Raw genomic sequence first — 21588 nt, 5'->3', positions numbered from 1 at the left:
CTTCCTGTCTCCACCTATATCCTTTCTTTGTCCCGCCCCCCTAACATCAGCCTGAAGAAGGGTCTCGACCCGAAACGTCACCCATTCCTTCTCTCCTAGATGCTGCCTGACCTGCTGAGTTACTCCAGCATTCTGTGATACTAACAGATATTGTTGTCTTCCCTGAGGGCCAGGAGTCATTCCCTGCTTGGGGAGGCTTTTGTCCAGTGAATGAGGTCAAATGTAGGTTATCCTGGTAGCCTGAATTATCCTGGATCTTCCCTCCAGTTGTATCTCCTATTGTAGATTCATTGCTGGACCTCAGTCTTCAGATGCCATCCTTGCTGAGGTTTTTTGCGTGTAGATTTGCAGGCGATGAAGGCTACTCACTTCTGCTGAGGGGATCAGGAATTGTTGGCATCAAACCAACGTAGGCTCAAACTCAATGTAATCCCAATATTCTGAGCCTTCCCACAGCATCTCCATAAAGTATGAACGTCATGCAAAGGTACTTTGCAGAGATGGAAGAGAGAGTTTTACATCTGGTTGCATCAAAATGTCCAACGTCCTTTGCTGCCCATGATTTGCCACTGCTCCCTCCTGTTGATCCTTGAAATTAATGGCAACAGGGAGAGAAAGCAGAGAAATCTGTTGCGTTGCCTGGAGCCCCTTCTTATCGACCTTGAACTGAGGCCTCATGGGTGGACAGAGAAGAACAGTACTCCTCAGTGATGGACTGGCCTTCAACCAGCATCATCAAAATTATTCAGCCTATAATATCTGGTCATTCTCTGGTCATTATTACACAACAGGTTAAAGGACCTTATTGTGCACAACAGTGATGACACTTCAAAGGAAATTGTTACCTGTTTGGGATATCCTGAGTTTGTGAAGCATGCTACATAATGGCAGAGATCAAAACACATGGTCTGCAACTTCACCCCCTTGAGGCCAGGGTAGCATTCTCCAAGTCAGGGCTGGAACACGATGATAGCCTCAAAGGCTTCGGGTTTTCAGTACTATCTCATTTTAGGCTTTTGTGGCAGTGGATCATCCAGACCCTGCATTTTGAATGAATTTACCTGTCCTTGGTTAACAGAGTGAATATTTTTATCTTTGTAGTTAACGTTTACGCGCCTGTCCTTCACACGACCAGCTCGATATTTGTGGGCATTGGTGGCAGCCAGGCACTGAACACTTCCGTTCTCAGCGTCTATGATGCTGACACACCCAGCGTGAACCTCCTCCTCCACATCGTCAACCCTCCTGACAACGGGAAACTCGTTCGGAAGCAGGACGGGAAAGAGATCCACCTTCAGAAAGGAGACACCTTCACCGTCCCCGAGTTAAAGAAACACAGCATCCGCTTTATTCATGATAAAGACAAATCCAGGTTAGTGATGTTGCAGAAGCTGCTCCCTTCATTATCCAGTGGATCTCTGACCTTCAGGCATTGGGAGTTCTTAACATGGATGCCTCCCACTGGTAACCAAGGCCTTTAAGGAACGGCTAATTGTAGTTGTACAATTTCAAAACTTTTTAAACCTTCTATCTGAGAGCCAAAACTTGAGGAGCAATGCAGAGCACAATATGAATTTGCAAGCTTGATCTAATTACATCAACTTGCTTTGAAATAGAACTAAAGCGTATGGAAAAACAAAACTTCAGGTGAAGTATTTGTATCATAATTGATTTTATGAGGGCATTGCTGCATTAATAATGTATTTGAAGAGAAGAAACAGATGTGACGCATTTATAAATGAGGAGGCCAGATGTTTTCAGATCAGGAGCTCAGTAGAGAATGTGTGCTGTCTCTTGATGATGCGGTGTAAGTAACTCAATAAATAAACTAAGGCATTTTCATTTTAAAGGTAAATCAGCAATGTAGACAGTCTTTCCTCAAAGTATACTCTCCCTGTGTCTGCTCACCTGCAATGCCAAACATATTGTTTGGCCCCTCATGTCCTAGGTGGCTTCTAGGACAGTAATCCCAATCAGTCCCATTCCCCTCTCCTTGTTTCTCTGTATTAATGTAGCTTATCCTCTCTCACATCTGTTAACTCCCTTTAGATTATTTGGCTATTAACCTACACTAAGGGGTAATAACCTTCAGTAGGCAATTGTCCTGCCAGCATGTCTTAGGGATATGAGAGGAAAATGGAGCACTCAGTGGAAACCATGCAATCATGGGGAGAACTTGTTAATTCCACACTTGGAACACCGGAGATCCTAGTTCATCCTAATTCGTTATCTTCTGAGGCTTAAGTTATGAGGTTATGGCTCTCCTGTCAATGAAAAATCTCCTGTTAATGAGCCAGGTTAGCACTTTGTCCAAGTGTGCTAGTGGGAGAGATCACCTGCAATTTACAAAGTCTATGATGCAAAGGTGAACAGTTGATAAGGATGATTGTATTAATCATGTGCCCAAAGTGAGCACTTTGCCTGCAACTGTTCAATGAACTCTTCACATAATGTTTGCAATTAATCTTTGCTATCATTACCACCAGAAAAATACAGGACAAAGTTAACCCTGTAATTTTGACACATTCACAGAGCATTGGCCATAAACCTAACAGTTCCTGAAATATTTAGAGGCTGAGTAATCATTTCTGGATCAAAATAATGAAAAATTAATTCTACACATTTGTTAAATATCTCTCAATATCCTACATTTTGTGGAAAAAGATAGCAGTTTCTGTTTCAGTAGGCTCATGAATTATAAATTTAAAAAATTGTTCAATCTACTGCAGTTATGAGATTCTGCAGGGTTTCTTGCAGTCTTTTGTTGTATCTTAAAAAGGAAACCAGTGTGGTCTCCAGACAGACAGCAAACATAAGCAATAACACAAATTAACCACATTTCCCACTTTTTAGCAGAGATTCTACGTGACATTACCTCAGGAAACCAAAAGATCTTGAATGAAATGTCATGGACTTTGTTTGAAAATTGTCTTATCATTTGGTCATTGCAAGCTCTGTTTCTTTAATAACAGCAGAAAATATTGGAACAATGAACAAATCAAATGGCAGCTGTGAAAAAAAGAAAGTTAACGTTTCAGGCTGTGGACCATTGAATGTTTTCAGCCATTTCTGTTTATGTTTTAGATCTCCAGCATAAGATCAGAAGTGATAGGAGTAGAATTAGGCCACTTGGCCCATCAAGTCTACTCTGCTGTTCAATCTCTCCCTTCTAACCCCATTCACCTGCCTTCTTCCCATGTCCAGTATTTTGATATTCAGCTACATTCATGTTTCATGTTGCAGTTTCTATTTTGTTACAATTGCATTATAATGAAGTGCAAATTACAACTAGAAAGATTGCAGTCATTGTTGCAGTCATAGCACATGGATATATTCACTTTTACATGGGCTAAACTGTACATATCAAAAATCAAATTGATTTTGTTTTTCATTCAGATAGAAGCTTTATTTTTCAATTTACTTTCAAATACATTTTCAAATGTTCATTTTGGATTTCATTGAGAATATTATTTTCTGGAAGGAGAAAATGCATAATCAAGCTATTAAAACACTGCTGAATAATATATATTTTTTATATGTCAAATCCCAAATATATTTGAAAAGATGCAGCAGGACATGATAAATTGTGGTGGCTATCCCTCGAGGTCGAGGATGATGGTCTACATTCCTTCACAGAACGAAGACGCCTGTGCGTGTGTTTGTTTAACGTGTACTTGATGTTGCACTCCAAGAAGCACACGGTCCTTCACAAATCAATAAAATAATTCCAATGGCAAGGGAACCAAGTCGATTGGAGCTGATAGATCTGTTGCAGTCCTCATCTGCCTTCACAGCCATTGAGTTCAAGATAACTTTGTCCACTTGGTCTGCCGTTGAGGTCTTGTAGGTTGGATCGTCTTAGTCTGGACCTTCATCAATATAACAATATATAACAATATAACAACTACAGCATGGAAACAGGCCTGTCCGGCCCTACCAGTCCACGCCGACCATTCTCTCTGACCTAGTCTCATCTACCTGCACTCAGACCATAACCCTCCAATCCCCTCCTATCCATATACCTATCCAATTTACTCTTAAATAATAAAATCGAGCCAGCCTCCACCACTTCCACCGGAAGCCCATTCCATACAGCCACAACCCTCTGAGTAAAGAAGTTCCCCCTCATGTTACCCCTAAACCTTTGTCCCTCAATTCTGAAGCTATGTCCCCTTGTTGGAATCTTCCCCACTCTCAAAGGGAAAAGCCTACCCACGTCAACTCTGTCCGTCCCTCTCAAAATTTTAAAAACCTCTATCAAGTCCCCCCTCAACCTTCTACGCTCCAAAGAATAAAGACCCAACCTGTTCAACCTCTCTCTGTAGCCTAAGTGCTGAAACCCAGGCAACATTCTAGTAAATCTCCTCTGTACCCTCTCCATTTTGTCGACATCCTTCCTATAATTTGGCGACCAGAACTGCACACCATACTCCAGATTCGGCCTCACCAATGCCCTGTACAATTTCAACATTACATCCCAACTTCTATACTCGATGCCTCGACCTAACCGCCATGGGTGGCACTACCAGAAGCTAGTGCTTCCAATGGCATCGCTCTCGGAATCATGGGGGCACGCAAGCCTCTTCACCACAACAAGGTGAACGATCTGAAGAGGACATGATAAATGACCATTAGAATTGACAGAATTTTGTGGGCTGCAGTAACAAAGTTGAAGAGAATCAGGTGGACTGAAGACCGCACAAACATGGTATTGGATCCAACTGGGTCGAAGGCACAGGAACTGGATTTTAAATGGTTTAACTGTTGATCTAAATCTTTTGGCACTAAACTATTTATATTCCCTGCATACATGTTGCCAAATTCAGGATTCATGCTAGAAGGCATAAGGTTCAAATTTGATGGCTACTTTTCACCAACACTTTCCTGACTGCAATAATATTGAGGGCTAGCACGGGTGTTCAAATCCCTCGGGTCCTAGACTGAGGAATATTTCTGAAAACAATGTTTCCACTGATATGAATGGAAAGACACAGCCGTGGGGAACATTCATATTGGTAAATTAGCATATTTTAAATAATTAATTTTGTAAGTGTTTTAACTGTTTAAAAGTGCTTTGAACGTTTTTAAAGCATTTTTTCCATTAACTTCTTTTTAATGGTTTTGAGCATTTAGAATGCCTCTGAATATTCCACCTATTTGGAAGCTTTCAGTGTCCCAGACAGGTGAGGTGGTCGGCTGAGCCTGGATCCATGGCTTCACCAGATTTTTCTTTTCAGCTGTTTTGCTGGAGGACTTGTTCCACATGTCAGCATGACATCAGGTGGCAGCTCTTTGTTCTTTTGGATTGGAATAGCTATGGGCTGCAAGTTCCCACTGAGAGATCTGGAAATTATATTCCGCACTCTGTAGCTTTTCCTTCGATTCTACCTATTGCACTTGAATTTGGCTTAATTGTATTTATGTATCGTGTTATCTGATTTGAATGCAAAACAAAGTTTATCACTATACCTTGGTGCAAGTGACAACAAAAAAATGTAGACTTAAATCCAAAATTCTATGATAAGTTATGACTTACCATAGAAACATAGAAAATAGGTGCAGGAGGAGGCCAATCGGCCCTTCGAGCCAGCACCGCCATTCATTGTGATCATGGCTGATCGTCCACAATCAACAACCCGTGCCTGCCTTCTCCCCATATCCCTCGATTCCACTAGCCCCTAGAGCTCTATCTAACTCTCTCTTAAATCCATCCAGTGATTTGGCTTCCACTGCCCTCTGTGGCAGAGAATTCCACAAATTCACAACTCTCTGGATGAAAAAGTTTTTTCTCACCTCAGTTTTAAATGGCCTCCCCTTTATTCTAAGACTGTGTCCCCTGGTTCTGGACTCGCCCAACATTGGGAACACTTTTCCTGCATGTAGCTTGTCCAGTCCTTTTATAATTTTATATGTTTCTATAAGATCCCCTCTCATCCTTCTAAACTCCAGTGAATACAAGCCTAGTCTTTTCAATCTTTCCTCATATGACAGTCCCGCCATCCCAGGGATCAATCTCTTGAACCTACGCTGCACTGCCTCAATTACAAGGATGTCCTTCCTCAAATTAGGAGACCAAAACTGTACACAATACTCCAGATGTGGTCTTACCAGGGCCCTATACAACTGCAGAAGAACCTCTTTACTCCTATTCTGAAATCCTCTTGTTATGAAGGCCAACATTCCATTAGCTATACCACTGGAATAGGTGGTGAGTTCTGGCTTATTTGTGTGACTTTGCAAACACAATGAATTACATGAATATTTTGTGCTTCCTTGTATTGCTCCCATTCTATTATTGGAAGTTCACGTACATTATGTGTTTCACTTGGCTGTCAAATAGTGGGAACCATTTGCACACCTTGAAAGTCGCAGAGCTCAACGAGGCCTGATTTTCTAAACTAATTTACAAAGTCAGCTAAGTATTTTCATCATTTTAAAATTATTCGTAATTTCCTTTTGATCTTAATATATATATTTTTTGTCTTTGATGTTTTTGCCAGGAAGGGGAAATTTACCCTGAAAGCCAGTGACCTCCAACTGTTCTCCCTTCCAGAAACAATTAATATTCAAGCTCTTTCATTCAAGGTACGAAATGAAATAAAATATTTAGATGCTGTCTCATCCATTGAGTCGTTCCAGCATTTTGTCTTTTTATTTCAGATTTTTAGTAACCACAGTAATTTCCTTTTGAACTTAAATATTTCCTGTTTAAATTTCCAAAGATTTTTTCGGCAAGAATGTGGATTCTTTGCATTAATAAATTAAAGAACAAAAAGAGCACATCAACTTTCACATTCCTCGCAGAAGCGATATGGAATCACTCATTATAATCTCCAGTCATATCCTCCTAGATATTGATTTCAGTTTTTGAGAATGTCAGATTAATCTAAGAACCTGGAAACTTCCAGTGGGCAAACAATGAGTTCCAGGCAAGTGCTGTGGCATGCCCTGCTTCAATCTGAGGAACATAATGTAAGCAAAAAAAATTGAGTGTCTTGTGTGTATGTTCCTTGCTTGAAAAGCATGTATGCATTGGTACATCAGTATCTATTAAGTTGCTAAACTGGAAGTGTTCGAAATAGGAGCTTTTCGTGTTCTGCAATGTTCTCTTGACTCGAAAGCACTATCAGTGCAATTGAAATGCAATTTCCATTTACTCATAGATCCATTTTCTACCACAGGGTGAGCTGCAGTATGATGCATCAACTTCCCGATGCCTAGAGTATTGCATTAATACCTTATATCTCATCGAGAGCAAAACAGCTTTCCTAGTTCAAAAAGAACTGCTGGAGGAACCTTGCAAGTCAGCTAACATCTGTGGTGGTTCACAGCTGGAGGATCTCCACAGATGCTGCCTGATCATTGGGTTCTTCTGTCACTCTGTATTTTTGCTCTAGATTACAGCATCTGCAGTCTCATTTGTCTACATTTCACAGTGCAAATGCTAGGTTAAATTGAAAGGCAGATTGAATGTACTGTGGAAAGAAAACAACAAAAAAATAACATAAAGGGTGAGCAAGAAAACGTTATGTGGTTTCTTGGCCTCCAGTTAAGTAGGCAAAGAGTTTCGATTTGAAAAACTGGGGGATTTGTTGCAATTTTATTGGGCATTGTTGAGACTTCACTTGGAATCTATATACTAAAACTCTCACTTGTTTGTTTGTTCCTGTACTACAGCCAAAGCAGTATACAATAACGCGACAATTTTAGGCCCACCTTAATCCCTTTGGTGCTGATGGAAGAAGTTTCATTGAAATCGGTGTTATATTTTTAAAGTTATTCACATTTTAAAGTTTAAATCCATCTCCTAGGGAGGGAGTGAGGAGGGAGGAGGGGGTGGGAGGGAGGAGGGGGTGGGAGGGAGGATAAGGGGGGTTGAGGAGGATGGAGTGAAGGGGAGGGGGAGGGGGAGGGGGAGGAGGGAGGGGAAGTGGGGAGGGGGATGGAGGGGGGAGGGGGAGGAGGGAGGGGAAGTGGGGAGGGGGATGGAGGGGGGAGGGGGAGGAGAGGGTGCTGCACCAATGCAGGTGAGGTTTGGGCCCAACGGGACCACTTGGTCTAGTATTTTCTAAATAGGGAGAGAATCCAGAAATCGGTGTAAAGGGACTTGGGAGTGCTGGTGCAGGATTCCCAAAAAGTTAATCTGCAAGTCGAATCGGTAGTTAAGAAAGCACAACGCAATGCATAACCCCCCTTATCCTCCCTCCTCCCTCCCACCCACATTTATATCAAGAGGGCTTGTATACACAATAAGGCGCTGGTCGGGCCGCATTTGGAATATTGTGAGCAATTTTGAGTACCACATCTAAGGAAGGATATGCTGGCTCTGGAGAGGATCCAGAGGAGGTTTGCAAGAATGATCCCAGGAATGAGTGGGTTAACATATGATGACTGTTTGACGGAACTAGGCCTGTACTCGCTGGGGTTTAGAAGAATGAGGGGGGAGCTCATTGAAATGTACCGAATAGTGAAAGGCTTGGAAAAAATGGATGTGGAGAGGATGTTTCCACTGGTGGGAGAGTCTAGGACGAGAAGTCATAGCCTCAGAATTAAAGGACATTCCTTTCGGAAGATGGGGAAGAATTTCTTTAGTTGGAGGGTGGTGAATCTGTGGAATTCTTTGCCACAAAAGGCTGTGGAGGCCAAGTCAATGGACATTTTAAGGCAGAGACAGATAGATTCTTGATTAGTATGGATGTCAGAGGTTATGGGGAGAAGACAGGAGAATGGGGTTTGGAGGGAAAGATAGATCAGCCATGATTGAATGGCAGAGTAGACTTGATGGACCAAATGGCCTAACTCAGCTCCTATCACTTATGACCTTATGAATTCTGCGTACAGTTTTCATCTCCATACCAAAAAAATGTCATAGTAACATTGGAGGCGGTACAAAAGAGATTCACCAGGCTAATTTTTGTGCAGAAAAAGATCTCTAGTTTGTGCCTGTCATTGCTTGGAATTTAGAAGAATGAGTAATGACTATATTCAAACTTTTAAGATCCGAAGGGTACTTGACAGGGCAAGTGTTGGGTTGTTTCGGTAGTGGAAGGGTCTTGAACATGGGAACATAATAGCCAGGTCTGGAGCCAGTCACTTAAAACAGGTAGGTAGACATTTCTCCTCACAGAAGGTGGTAAATCTCTATAATTCTCTGCATTGGCGGTGGTGGAAGCCAGATCATTAGAAATTTTTCAAGTGGGAAAATATTTGAACAATCGAGGAATAGAGGGATATTGAGAAATAACACAGAAGAGGAGTTGAGGCCAGCATTGACCAGCCTTGATTATATTAAACGGCAGGTAGATTTGAAATGCCCAATGGCTTACTCCTGCTCCTATTTTCCTGTGTTCATGTGTCATGATATGCTCGAAGCCAAAACTAATCTTCTCATGCAGATCTTTTCCTAAGAACAATGCTGAGGTCTACTTGCATTGGTTTCACTCACAGCATTAATGCCACTCATCCTGATGAAAACAAAGATAAATCCACCCATGAATTGTGCCATTGGTTTCCACTACCATCGATGTGAACCTGCATTACTACAAATGTTGCACTAAAGCCTCACATCAAAGCTTTCCGCTAAAGTATTTCAGAACATTTAACATCCATGTGATGCATTTTGATTTGCTTGATCAAGAATACTAAAGGCTTAGCAAACAACAAGCAGCTGAATGAGAATGAATGCGTGTGGGATGCTGGACATCACCTATTCATTCTCCTAAATTTTTTATTATGTTTCAGAATTTCACTCTCCTATATTTAGTTTTATTCGTCCTTCTGTCCCCAGAAAGTCTGGTGAAGATCCCACCCACAACTAATCTTCTTGCTGTACAGCTGCTTAAACATTGTCCATGCCTTCTTCCCAGCTGCTTCTTTCCATCTGCATCGAACCAGTAATGTGTAGATAGGGAGTAGAAATGAAACTGACTGAGACTGAAGTCACCAAGGCCAGTAATGTTCAGTGATCAACTTATACCTTGCTTGCTTGGCTGAACCACCTTAGCCAGTTAAATTGCCCCTTGATAGATCATCTTAACAAAGGGTGAAGACCAAAGGAAAAGTTATTTAACCACATGAAGAAGCAATTTAGGGTAGGATCTTTTTGATGCACTCCATGAATTGCCTGAACTCAAAACATCGAGCTTAAAGCCAAAACTCGGGATGAAGTACCAAGTATCAGGTATTCTACCTCTTTGAAATCCATGTCAGTTTGCTTTCAGTGAAACCCCTCTACATTTTATTGTTGCTTGGAAGAACTGAATCATTTAAGTGGAAAGATAAGAGCATCAATTGCTTTGAGTACTCAATAAAACAAACTTTCACACATTATGAATAACACAGAAATTGTGAGTGAGTCAGCTGAATGAGACAGAAAAGAATCAAGCCCACAACAAGATATTGCAAGTACTTTGATATCTTATTGTTATTCATTCTTGTTGGGTTTTTTAAAGGGACAGTGCAGACATTTTTTTTAACTTGTCCCTGTCAAGGCCAACAGTTGTGTTGTGTCATTAGATGACACGTGGGGGTGGGAAATGGACCTGTCACGGATTTGGAGGAGAAAGCTACTGAGAGGGTAAAGCTCAGTATAACCATTATAGTAGCCATTTATGTTTAAACTAGCTACTGTTGGCTTATTATATTATTTTGTCTAGATATATCTTGCCATATTATTTAGGACATGTGGGGGCAGTCGTTAGATGAACAGGGTGGTGTACATATGGGCATAATGGACTGGGAGTGGTCAGATTCAGGGAGGGAGAGTGTACAGTTCTTACCAGACCTGCAACCAGACCTGTGAGCAGACGGGGGAACAGACCTTGAAAAGACCTGGAGACCTGGGACCAGACCAGAGTCAGAGCAGCCAGCTACGACTTGTATGCGAAATAAGTACAGCCTGGTATGTTCATCTCTTTGTTTGTATAACTACTTCAATAAACAACTAATTAAACTGGAAAAACGACTGGAAGATCTGTTCTGTTGGGGTTTGCGTACGGTCACTCCGACTCCCTGTGTATTAATGGCAATTAGAAAACAGTTTACTGGAAAAAGCCTGGAAGTTGCCATTACCAGCATTGTAGTTCTGCCCCTTTCTTTAGTATCTATGGAATAATCTGTAATCGGTCAGACCTTTCAAGTAAATCATTGCTGAATAATTAATAAGCTAAGCAATTAACTTCCAGGCTGACACAAAGCTATTTTTCTATTCTGCTTTTGTGGCATAGATTTACATATTACATTATTGTGTCAATCTGTCTTGTTTACGTATTTTAATGAAAGGTAAATTAAATTGATGGCAATTAATAATTCAGAATAACATTTATTCTGTAAATCAAACTTCATTAGGGACTAAATAGAAAAATGTTGTGCAAGCTTTTCAAACAGTTTATCCTTTTCAGGGTAAGGAGAGCCTGAACAAAAAATAAATGTTATTTATCAAAGACCTCGAGACGGATTAGCAAAAAATGCATATTCAAAATGGTGCATTGACATAAAATCTGAATAAGAATTAAAATTAGATACTTAAAAGAGAGAATGTTAACTTTGTACTGAAAATGTTACTTATAGAGCTCCCCAGGATGATTGCTTTTGCGCGTTCACCCAGAGATCTTGTGCATTCACCATTTTTGGTACTCAGCCACAAAGTACCCCTGATCCATAAGTTCAAAAAGCAAAATTAGGCCATTCGGCCCATTAAATCTACTCCATTCAATCACGGCTGATCTATCTTTCCTTCTCAACCCCATTCTCCTGCCGTCGCCCCATAACCCCTGACACACTTATTAATCAAGAATCTGCAATCTGCGCCTTAAAAATATCCATTGACGGCCTCCACAGCCGTTTGTGGCAATGAATTGGTCTATCCTTATGGATACTCATCATTGCTACAACTATAATAATGAATTCTCATATACATGGCAGAGATTTTGGTCATGCGTATATGGATTTGTAGATGGGAGCCAAAGTTTGGAAAGCATTGCAATGGCCACATTACAATATTAATGTATACAAGAGGAGTTACCAGCCATGCTCGGCCAGCATGAACAGATTCCGTCACTTTACACACTAATTCAAAGTGTTCCTTTGTAGTGTTCTCAACTCCTGTTGTTTTTTTCTCTTCCTTTTAATTCACTTCATTTTTTTAATTTTCCTCTTAAAAACTGATAACATACATTGTCATAAATGCTAACGATATTCTCCTTCCAAGTGTCATTTATCATGTGTGGGGAGAAGCAGCCAGCCGTGACAGGCTATTTGAACATAAGCAGCCCTGAGTTTTAGTTATCTACGTATAGCAGGCACTACAAGATGGTGATCACGGGATGAAATCCTGACTGATTCATTTCCTAGAGAAACTGACAACATGTTTCCTCTGCAATCTCTGCTCCAACTGAAATTAAAGTGCAGGGATCCATTTGTATTGGATTCTGTGGTGCTCGTAATGCTTCTCCCAACTCATCTATTTCTGAAACCCAAACTCACAGCTAGTAATCTCCGGGCTCGGTTATTGTAGTGCCCTTGTGTCAACATCCTGCTTACTCACCTGAAAGGGGAATACATTACTTAAAATGGAGACACAAGGAACTGCAGATGCTGGAATCTAGTTCAAAGCACAAAGTGCTGGAGGAACTCGACAGGCTAGGCAGCATCTGTGGACGGAATGGATAGGCGATGTTTCAGGGCCTGAAGAAGGGTCCTGACCCAAAATGTCAGCTATTCATTCCCTCCACAGATGCTGCATGGCCCACAGAGTTCCTTCAGCACCTTGTGCTTTGTACACTCACTTAAAACATCAATGCATTAACGTTGATATTTTGTGTTATCAAATTGTGTCAGAACCAAATAATTCCATGTAAAATTAAATCAAAGCTTATTTATTTTAAAGAACTAATTGAATGTGAACATCATTTTGTTTTCTAAATTGTTCTTATCACCTGTGAGATTTTGAGGTGCATTACATGGTCCAAAGGAAGGGGAATGGGCAGTTCCACTGATGTCCACCCACAACTAAGAGATTTAATAATTATTTCTGAATCAGAAAGAAAAGAAAATGCAGTGCAATAGACGTTCCAAAAAAAATCACATTCTTTGATGTAACAAATGTAACCAATGTACAATATTCACTGTACACAATTTGCTTGTAAAACAATGAAGACTACCTAGCCCTGTCTTTTCAGAGTGTGGCAGTCTCTTGATGTCTAAGCCCTTCCGGAGGTTAATGTAAGCCCCTGACATGGAAAAGTGAATAATGATGAAAATCAAGTTTTTGATCATAGAAAACAAATCTCGTTGAAGCAGGGGGCAGGATTTGTTAAGTCTGATTATTTACAATGCATTGATATGAATAATATTTTTTGATATGGCTCCCTTCCCTCTATTCAGATCTTTCCCAGGGCATTTGCAATAACACTGTTGAATTTAATGGAAGATTTCTTGAGAGTTTTGATCATGTTTGTGTCATACCCAAAAATGTGTGCGTTCTGCATGATCAGGAATCTGAGGGCTGTGTGGAACTGGTGCACAGGTGGATATGAAGCCAGGGGTAGGAGGGTGGGACAAGCTTAAGGGGTAGAGTGGCCTGTTCCAAGTGCCTTTGTAAATGTATTTATGCAGTTGCTTTTATTGGTACAACAAATTCTATAATGTTCATGTTCACTGAAATGATAATTACACTCATAACCCAATGGAAGATCTTTTTAAAATAATGGTCCTCATTTATGTAAAGGAGCAATGAGGTGAAATATTGTGTTCTTATTTAAAATGTTTTCATTATCCAACAAAAAATGTTAACAGAAGAATTTAATTGAGCCCCTTCAATGTGAATTGTTTTTAATTGCAATATGATTGTTTTCAAAGGAAGACATAAAGCAGAAGGATGTGATTTTTAAATGCTGCCTATTTCATTCCAGGGTCCCTATGTGCTGACTAATAAAGTCTTATTGCTCAGTAGAGGTGAATTGGGTACCATTTCTAATCTGGTTCTGGACATTCAAGATGATGACAATCCCTTGGATGTGGTACTAAGAGTGTTGGACCCACCTAAACACGGCCACCTCATTTTGCTCCCAGCGGATGTAAAGGTGCAGATGTTCCGGCTGGAAGATCTTAAAAGGGGACAGCTCCGTTATGTTCACGATGGAACAAGCAGCCTGCCTGACAAAGTGCTTCTGCAGATAAACGATGGTCATAATGTCCTGAATGTGCTCCTCTTGATCAACATCATCGAGAAGGTACTTACCCAAACTGCTTTTACAGACCACACTTCTGAATTTTAGACGAGAGAACTGTGCAGTCTATGTATTAAGAATATCAGTACAAGCGACCTCTATGTTTAGTGACCTGAACAATTCACTTTTGTCACCCCATGAGATGGTGTATTTTGACAAATCAATTTACCAAATCAGCAAAAAAAAACAAAGTGCTGGATGAACACAGTGGGTCAGGCAATATCTCTGGAGGAATGGACAGCTAATCAGTCTGAAGAAGGTCTTGATCCAGAACGTAATCTCTCCATTCCCCCCACAGATGTTGCCAGACCTGCTGAGTTCGTCCATTACTCTGTCCTTATTCAAAATTCCAGTATCTGCGGTTTATAGACAATAGACAATAGACAATATGTGCATGAGTAGGCCATTCGGCCCTTCGAGCCAGCACCGCCATTCAATGTGATCATGGCTGATCATTCTCAATCAGTACCCCGTTCCTGCCTTCTCCCCATACCCCCTGACTCCGCTATCCTTAAGAGCTCTATCTAGCTCTCTCTTGAATGCATTCAGAGAATTGGCCTCCACTGCCTTCTGAGGCAGAGAATTCCACAGATTCACAACTCTCTGACTAAAAATGTTTCTTGTGCCTCCTACATCAGTTGTTGTTGAGGGCGTACATTTTATGTACTTCAAGTAGCAAGAAATCTCAGATGTTGCACTGCAGGCATATTTTTTAAAGTAGAATGTCACAGGAAGCTTTAAAATTCCCGTGAGTACATTGTTATTAGAATACCTAGCACAGTAGTTGAAGACACAATGCCTCCTGGAAGATGCCTTGAGATTTCTACCAACTTCATGCCGATGTCATTTGGCCACTTTTATACACAATCAATGAATGGTGATTAACTGTTATCTGACTGGCCTGTATAAAAACAGCCAAATGATATCAGCATGAAGTTGGTATGTTGTCCAAAAGGTTGATAAGAGCCATAACATGGAAGAAGAATCTACTTTCATCTCAACGTATGCCGATATTATCCCAGAGAAATCCTGCATCAGTTAATCAAGGTTTGTCAACATTTCAACTCGGTCTTGATGTGTTCAGCACTGAGAAGGTCCATACTGTGTAAGGTGTTGATTTTCTTTAAGGTCAGTTGGTAGTATCAATTCTTTTTTTGTTGAATTTTAGACAATTTACATATTTTATGAACCATTTAAATTTAATAGATGCTGTAAATGCTGCAGCTTACAGAAGCATGTATTTCAGGGTTGATTTTTCCAAACAATCAGATATCTAGCCATGAAAACACTCCTGCATGGCATTCCATCAGGCACTCCTGACACATTGGACACCTTGGCATTTAAAGACGGTTGTCACTTTAGTACGAGGTCAAGCAATCTGCAGTAGAGTCTCATCTCTTGTTATCATATTGGAGGTGTTTGAACTTTCCCGTAGATCATATATTATACATTGGCATCAATAGTTGTCACCATGTACATCACAATAAGTTGCAGCGTGGGTGCATCAGTATACATAATTCTCACAATTGCCAATTTGACCTAAATCTCAAAAGTATTTGATGAATTATTTTACCTTGTTTTAACAAACTTCCTGAATTTTATAGTAAATGGAATAGATTTTTTTTAAAAGAAAAAAAGCACAGGAAATCTGAAATAAGAAGTGGAATTGCAGGAAAGGCTCAGGAGGGCAGCTGAAATATTAACTCCACAGGCTCCTGGTATTTTCTGATACTTTTTAAAGTTGTGAATGGAAGTGGTGTCTGCTCTGCTGCATATCCATCCATTTTTACTCGCAGGAGTGTTTGAATGTCCTTGCTGTCCTGGATGCGTTCCCATTAATTCGACAATCTCCACACTTGGTCACTTTATGTTTTCGGCACTTCTGAAGTTTCAGTTGAACAAAAGCTAAATCAGGAAGACTAATTTTGAAGCAGCTAACCATTTCTAACTTGATTTGTATCTGACATACTCTTTGTAAATGACTAAATAATATATTACAGCGCATATTTTCTGTTAAAGTAAATGTTGATCGACTGGAAAGCTGACAGTTTAATTAATACATTGGAGTGAGCGGTGTGATGCAGTGTGAGCATTTCTAAACAGAATAGTCTCTGTTGTTAAATAATGACACTATCAGTGTTTGCAGCTCTCAAAAAACATTCTGCAAAGTATAGGCATGAGAATCCAGTCCATTTAAAGAATGATAAATGCACCAAAGTTTCCAAAAAAAATAAAACAGCTCAGTAGAAAAAATGAAAGGAGGGATTCTAGGTTTTGTAAGTTCTGATGTGGATTTTTAAGGAATAAAACATTGCGTTTCATTAAGGGGATGTGTGAGGCTGCGATGTGTGTATACATATACATAACCAAGATGTTTGTATACATAACCAAGATTAGCTGAACTACAAATGACAATTTAAGCACGTTAAATGTTAGCAACATGGTCTGCTTTGCAAAATCTGATTTCACCACATGTTTTGATAATCAGGGCAGCATGATTTGCTCCTGCATTCCTCAGTTTCCCCTTGGGTAATGGTTGACACATTAACCAGGAGAAAACCATTAATCCATCGAGTCTCTGTCTGCAGCTTCTCCAAAGCTCCTGCTGATACCTTTCTGAATCTGACAAATAATCTTGAATCTCATTGATTTACACAAACTTGTTTATCCTCGTTCTTGATCCACTTCAGTTACTGAGAGCCTGATCCATATAAATCAATTCTTCATTCAGCAGAAAACACCTCCATTGGTTGTGAAATGTTTTTATTTTATGAGACCCTCCATACACAGTTCAATACAGAGAAGACAAACAAACTAAGATTCCTTTGGTCCAAACCCATCATAAACATGTGTCGGGAGGAACTGCAGATGCTGGTTTAAACCGAAGAAAGACACAAAATGCTGGAGTAACTCAGCAGGTCAGGCAGCATCTCTGGAGAAAAGGAATAGGTGAAGGTTCGAGTCGAGACCCTTCATCAGGCAGAGAGTCTAAGGAAAGGGGAACGAGAGATATAGACGGTACCTAGGACAAATGAATGGAAGATATGCAGAAAGCAACGATAATCAAGGAAATGTGGAGCCTACAATGGTCCATTGTTAGCTGTGGGATAGGTGGTAATGAGTTTAAAAGACAATGGAACTCAACAGCGCAGCAGTGGAACTAGTGCGACAACTAGGGTGGGGGAGAACGGAGAGAGAGGGGATGTAAGGGTTACTTGAAGTTGTCGTCCTGTTGAGTTCCACTGTCTGTTTAACTTGTTGTAGACTCTTACTGAGTATATATCTCATTTCCCTTTCCCCTTGACTCTCAGTCCAAAGAAGGGTCTTCACCTGAAACATCACCTACTCCTTTTCTCCAGAGATGCTGGATATTCCAGCTTTTTGTGTCTGCCCCATCATAAACATAACTTGTTCTGCTAAACCCACCTGTCCTGTTGGAGAGAAAAAATGCTCCCCCTAACAAGCCCATCTCCATGTTGGAGCAGTCTGTGTGAAGTGAATGAATGAGGGAATTATACCAGATGAGATAAGTTGGCCAGAAATTGTCTCTGATACTTATTTTATATGAAATGAAATACCTTGTACTTTTAGTAAATTCTGCTTGCTTATATCTGAAAGTACAGCTTGGATTTACCTGTTAGCTTTAAGAGAAGAACAGTTGACTAATTACATTCTGCCTACTTCAATTATATTGATCAACTTTCACAACAGACTATATAACCAAGCTTCTAATCAATCAAGGCTAGTTTGGCAATACTTTTTACATCAGACTTTAGAATAGATAGTTTACGAAGTGAAAAATTCAGGCTCTCGTGATTCTATGGGCATTTTGAGAATCCAATGTGATCAATAAAATTTGCTGTATTCTGATTTATGAACACGATGAGTAATGTGTACAAACAGTACTGATCCTTTGATCAGGGCAATGAGTTTTATTTTTGTGTAACCGATGATGGAAATACTGATGAAATACTGGGAAAACTTTGAGTCTCCAATGTGAAATTATGGCACAGTACCGGGAGAGTGTTGCACTGCAGCCAGTATGTTTGCATGAGACAGTAACTGAAGGCCCTTCTCTCTTTCTCACTCTCCACAGAATGAATTTCATTTAGAGATACAGCGTGGAAACAGGACCTTCAGTCCACCGAGTCCATGCTGACCATTGATCACCTGTTCACACTTGTTCTGTTATCCCACTTTCCCACTCCCTCCACACCAGGGACAATTTACAGAGGCCAATTAACCCACAAACCCACATGCCTTTTGAAGTGAGAGGATACCGGAACACCTGGAGGAAACCCACCCAGTCATAGGGAGAACATGCAAACTCCACACTGACATCAACCAAGGTCAGGATCGAACTCGGATCTCTGGTGCTGTGAAACAGCAGATCTACCAGCTGTGCCACTCTGCCGCCCTATCAGATCCTGACTATTTAATGAGCTTCGAACTTGCACGGTATCCATCAGTTATCCCTCAACAGAAAATAAATTGACTGCTCATTTTTGTCAATAGCTACACAAAAGTGGACCCTCCCATCAGTCATGTCACACATCACATTGTGGAGGGCCTTGGTAATGTGCAAATTCGCTGTTGCATTTCCCGCTTTTACAAGTGCATGAGAGATAAATTATTTTGAATTCCCTGAGTTTGGGTATGCAGTCAAAAATGTCGTTTTTTTAGAAATGCTATAATGTTGATATGCAATTTGCACCCATTGACTGGTGTCCCCTTCAAAGCACTCGTTCAAGCTGGAGAAAAAACAATGCATTTGCACAAACAGGCACTCACCGAGAGTGACACTTGCCTCTTGCACATCCCAGGGAATTCTCACATGAGGAATTTTCTCATTCCTCGGATGGATTCAAAAACAGCAACTAAAGCTTGTCTAAACTACCATAAGAGAGACCGTGTACTTTGTTTCAGACCTGGGCCATACAAAGCAGCATGGTTCATTGGCTCAGTAGTATAATTTATATGCTACCGAGTAAGATTTTGCAAGGTTCTTCACAAGAACAAGCTGATCCAGATTTGACACCTCTCCGCAGCTGGGGTAGAGGGCCAGATGTAGTTCAGAGGTCGGTTTCAAGGGACATCTCATAGGGAGACAAAGGAGCATCAGTTTGGCAAGGGAATTTGAGACCCAAGGCATTGATGCTAATGTTGGGGTGTGCACATGGTCAGAATCGAAGCAAGAAATCTTGGGGTGCAAGGTTGGGAAAGCAAGGTCATGGAGGGATTTTTAGGCATGGATGAGAATTTGGCCATGATGGTTAGGAACTACTATGGGCGAGATGGAGCTGAGATAATGGGTGAAGCTGAAAAGCTGAAAGGGACACTTTTGAAGAATATAAAAGTGGATAAGTCTCCAGGTCCTGATAGGATATTCCCTAGGACATTGAGGGAAGTTAGTGCAGAAATAGCAGGGGCTATGACGGAAATATTTCAAACGTCATTAGAAACAGGGATGGTGCCGGAAGATTGGCGCATTGCGCATGTTGTGCCTTTGTTTAAAAAAGGTTCTAAAAGTAAACCTAGCAATTATAGACCTATTAGTTTGACGTCTGTGGTGGGAAAATTAATGGAAAAGATACTTAGGGACAATATATATAATTATTTGGATAATCAAGGCCTGATTAGAAACAGTCAACATGGATTTGTGCCTGGAAGGTCATGTTTGACTAATCTTCTTGAATTTTTTGAAGAGGTTACCAGGGAAATTGATAAGGGCAAGGCTGTGGATGTTGTCTATATGGACTTCAGTAAGGCATTTGACAAGGTTCCACATGGAAGGTTGATTAAGAAGGTTAAATCGTTGGGTATTAATAGTGAGGTTGCAAGATGGATTCAACAATGGCTGAATGGGAGATACCAGAGGGTAACGGTTGACAATTGTATGTCAGGTTGGAGGCCAGTGTCTAGTGGAGTGCCCCAAGGATCTGTGTTGGGTCCACTGTTGTTTGTGATTTACATTAATGATCTGGATGATGGTGTGGCAAATTGGATTAGTAAATATGCAGATGATACTAAGATAGGTGGAGTAGTTGATAGTGAGGTAGATTTTCAAAGTCTACAGAGAGACTTGGGCCTTTTGGAAGGGTGGGCTGAAAGATGGCAGATGGAGTTTAATGCTGATAAGTGTGAGGTGCTGCATTTTGGTAGGACAAATCAAAATAGGACGTACAGGGTAAATGGTAGGGAATTGAGGAATGCAGTGGAACAGAGGGATCTGGGAATAACTGTGCATTGTTCCCTGAAGGTGGAATCTCATGTGGATAGGGTGGTGAAGAAGGCGTTTGGTATGCTTGCCTTTATAAATCAGAGCATCGAGTATAGAAGTTGGGATGTAATGTTGAAATTGTACAGGGCATTGGTGAGGCCGAATCTGGAGTATGGTGTGCAGTTCTGGTCGCCAAATTATAGGAAGGATGTCGACAAAATGGAGAGGGTACAGAGGAGATTTACTAGAATGTTGCCTGGGTTTCAGCACTTCTTTGGAGCGTAGAAGGTTGAGGGGGGACTTGATAGAGGTTTTTAAAATTATGAGAGGGACGGACAGAGTTGACGTGGGTAGGCTTTTCCCTTTGAGAGTGGGGAAGATTCCAACAAGGGGACATAGCTTCAGAATTGAGGGACAAAGGTTTAGGGGTAACATGAGGGGCAACTTCTTTACTCAGAGGGTTGTGGCTGTATGGAATGGGCTTCCGGTGGAAGTGGTGGAGGCTGGCTCGATTTTATTATTTAAGAGTAAATTGGATAGGTATATGGATAGGAGGGGATTGGAGGGTTATGGTCCGAGTGCAGGTAGATGAGACTAGGTCAGGGAGAATGGTCGGCGTGGACTGGTAGGGCCGGACAGGCCTGTTTCCATGCTGTAGTTGTTATATGTTATATGTTTGTTATATGTTATGCCTGGAGACAGTAGAAGTGGGTGAGATACTAAATCACTTCATTTTGATATTCACCAATGAGAAAGATATGGAAGATTCGAAAGAGGTATGCTGATATCCTATGGCATGTTGAAATTAAGAAGGAGGAAGTGTTGGTGTTCTTGTAGGATATTATGGTGAATAAATCCCAAGACCTGATGGGATCTATCCCAGGTTATTAAGAGAGGACATTACTGGGGCCTTGACAGAGATGTTTGCATCCTCTTTCATCACTGATGAGGTCCCAGAGGTCTGGGGTTCTGCCATTGTTGTTTCTCAATTTATTAAGGACAATAGAGACAAACCAAGAAACAACAGGTCAGTGGAATGATTTTGAATTTGCATCTTGGTCAGCATGAAGATTGAGGACTGAATGGCCTGTTTCTGTGTTGTGCTGTTCTATGGAGGCCATGGAGAAAACGCTGGAATGA

At 40.8% G+C, this 21588-nt stretch overlaps 1 protein-coding gene across 5 annotated transcripts in view; it reads left to right on the top strand.

Annotated features, from left to right (window-relative positions):
• Positions 1–21588, top strand: part of fras1 (Fraser extracellular matrix complex subunit 1) — a 427133-nt gene that overhangs the window by 265531 nt on the left and 140014 nt on the right. For all 5 annotated transcript variants that reach the window (XM_078402250.1, XM_078402222.1, XM_078402240.1 and 2 more), the window contains exons 27-29: positions 1102–1372; positions 6501–6585; positions 13911–14231. In XM_078402250.1, coding sequence (XP_078258376.1) covers positions 1102–1372; positions 6501–6585; positions 13911–14231 — 677 coding nt within the window. The remainder of the gene's footprint in view (positions 1–1101; positions 1373–6500; positions 6586–13910; positions 14232–21588) is intronic.

This window comes from Rhinoraja longicauda, chromosome 1, assembly GCF_053455715.1.
Source record: "Rhinoraja longicauda isolate Sanriku21f chromosome 1, sRhiLon1.1, whole genome shotgun sequence".
NCBI classification, from domain to species: domain Eukaryota; kingdom Metazoa; phylum Chordata; class Chondrichthyes; order Rajiformes; family Arhynchobatidae; genus Rhinoraja; species Rhinoraja longicauda.
The sequence above is the reverse complement of the archived record's forward strand: the minus strand, read 5'-3'. Positions and strand labels throughout refer to the sequence as shown.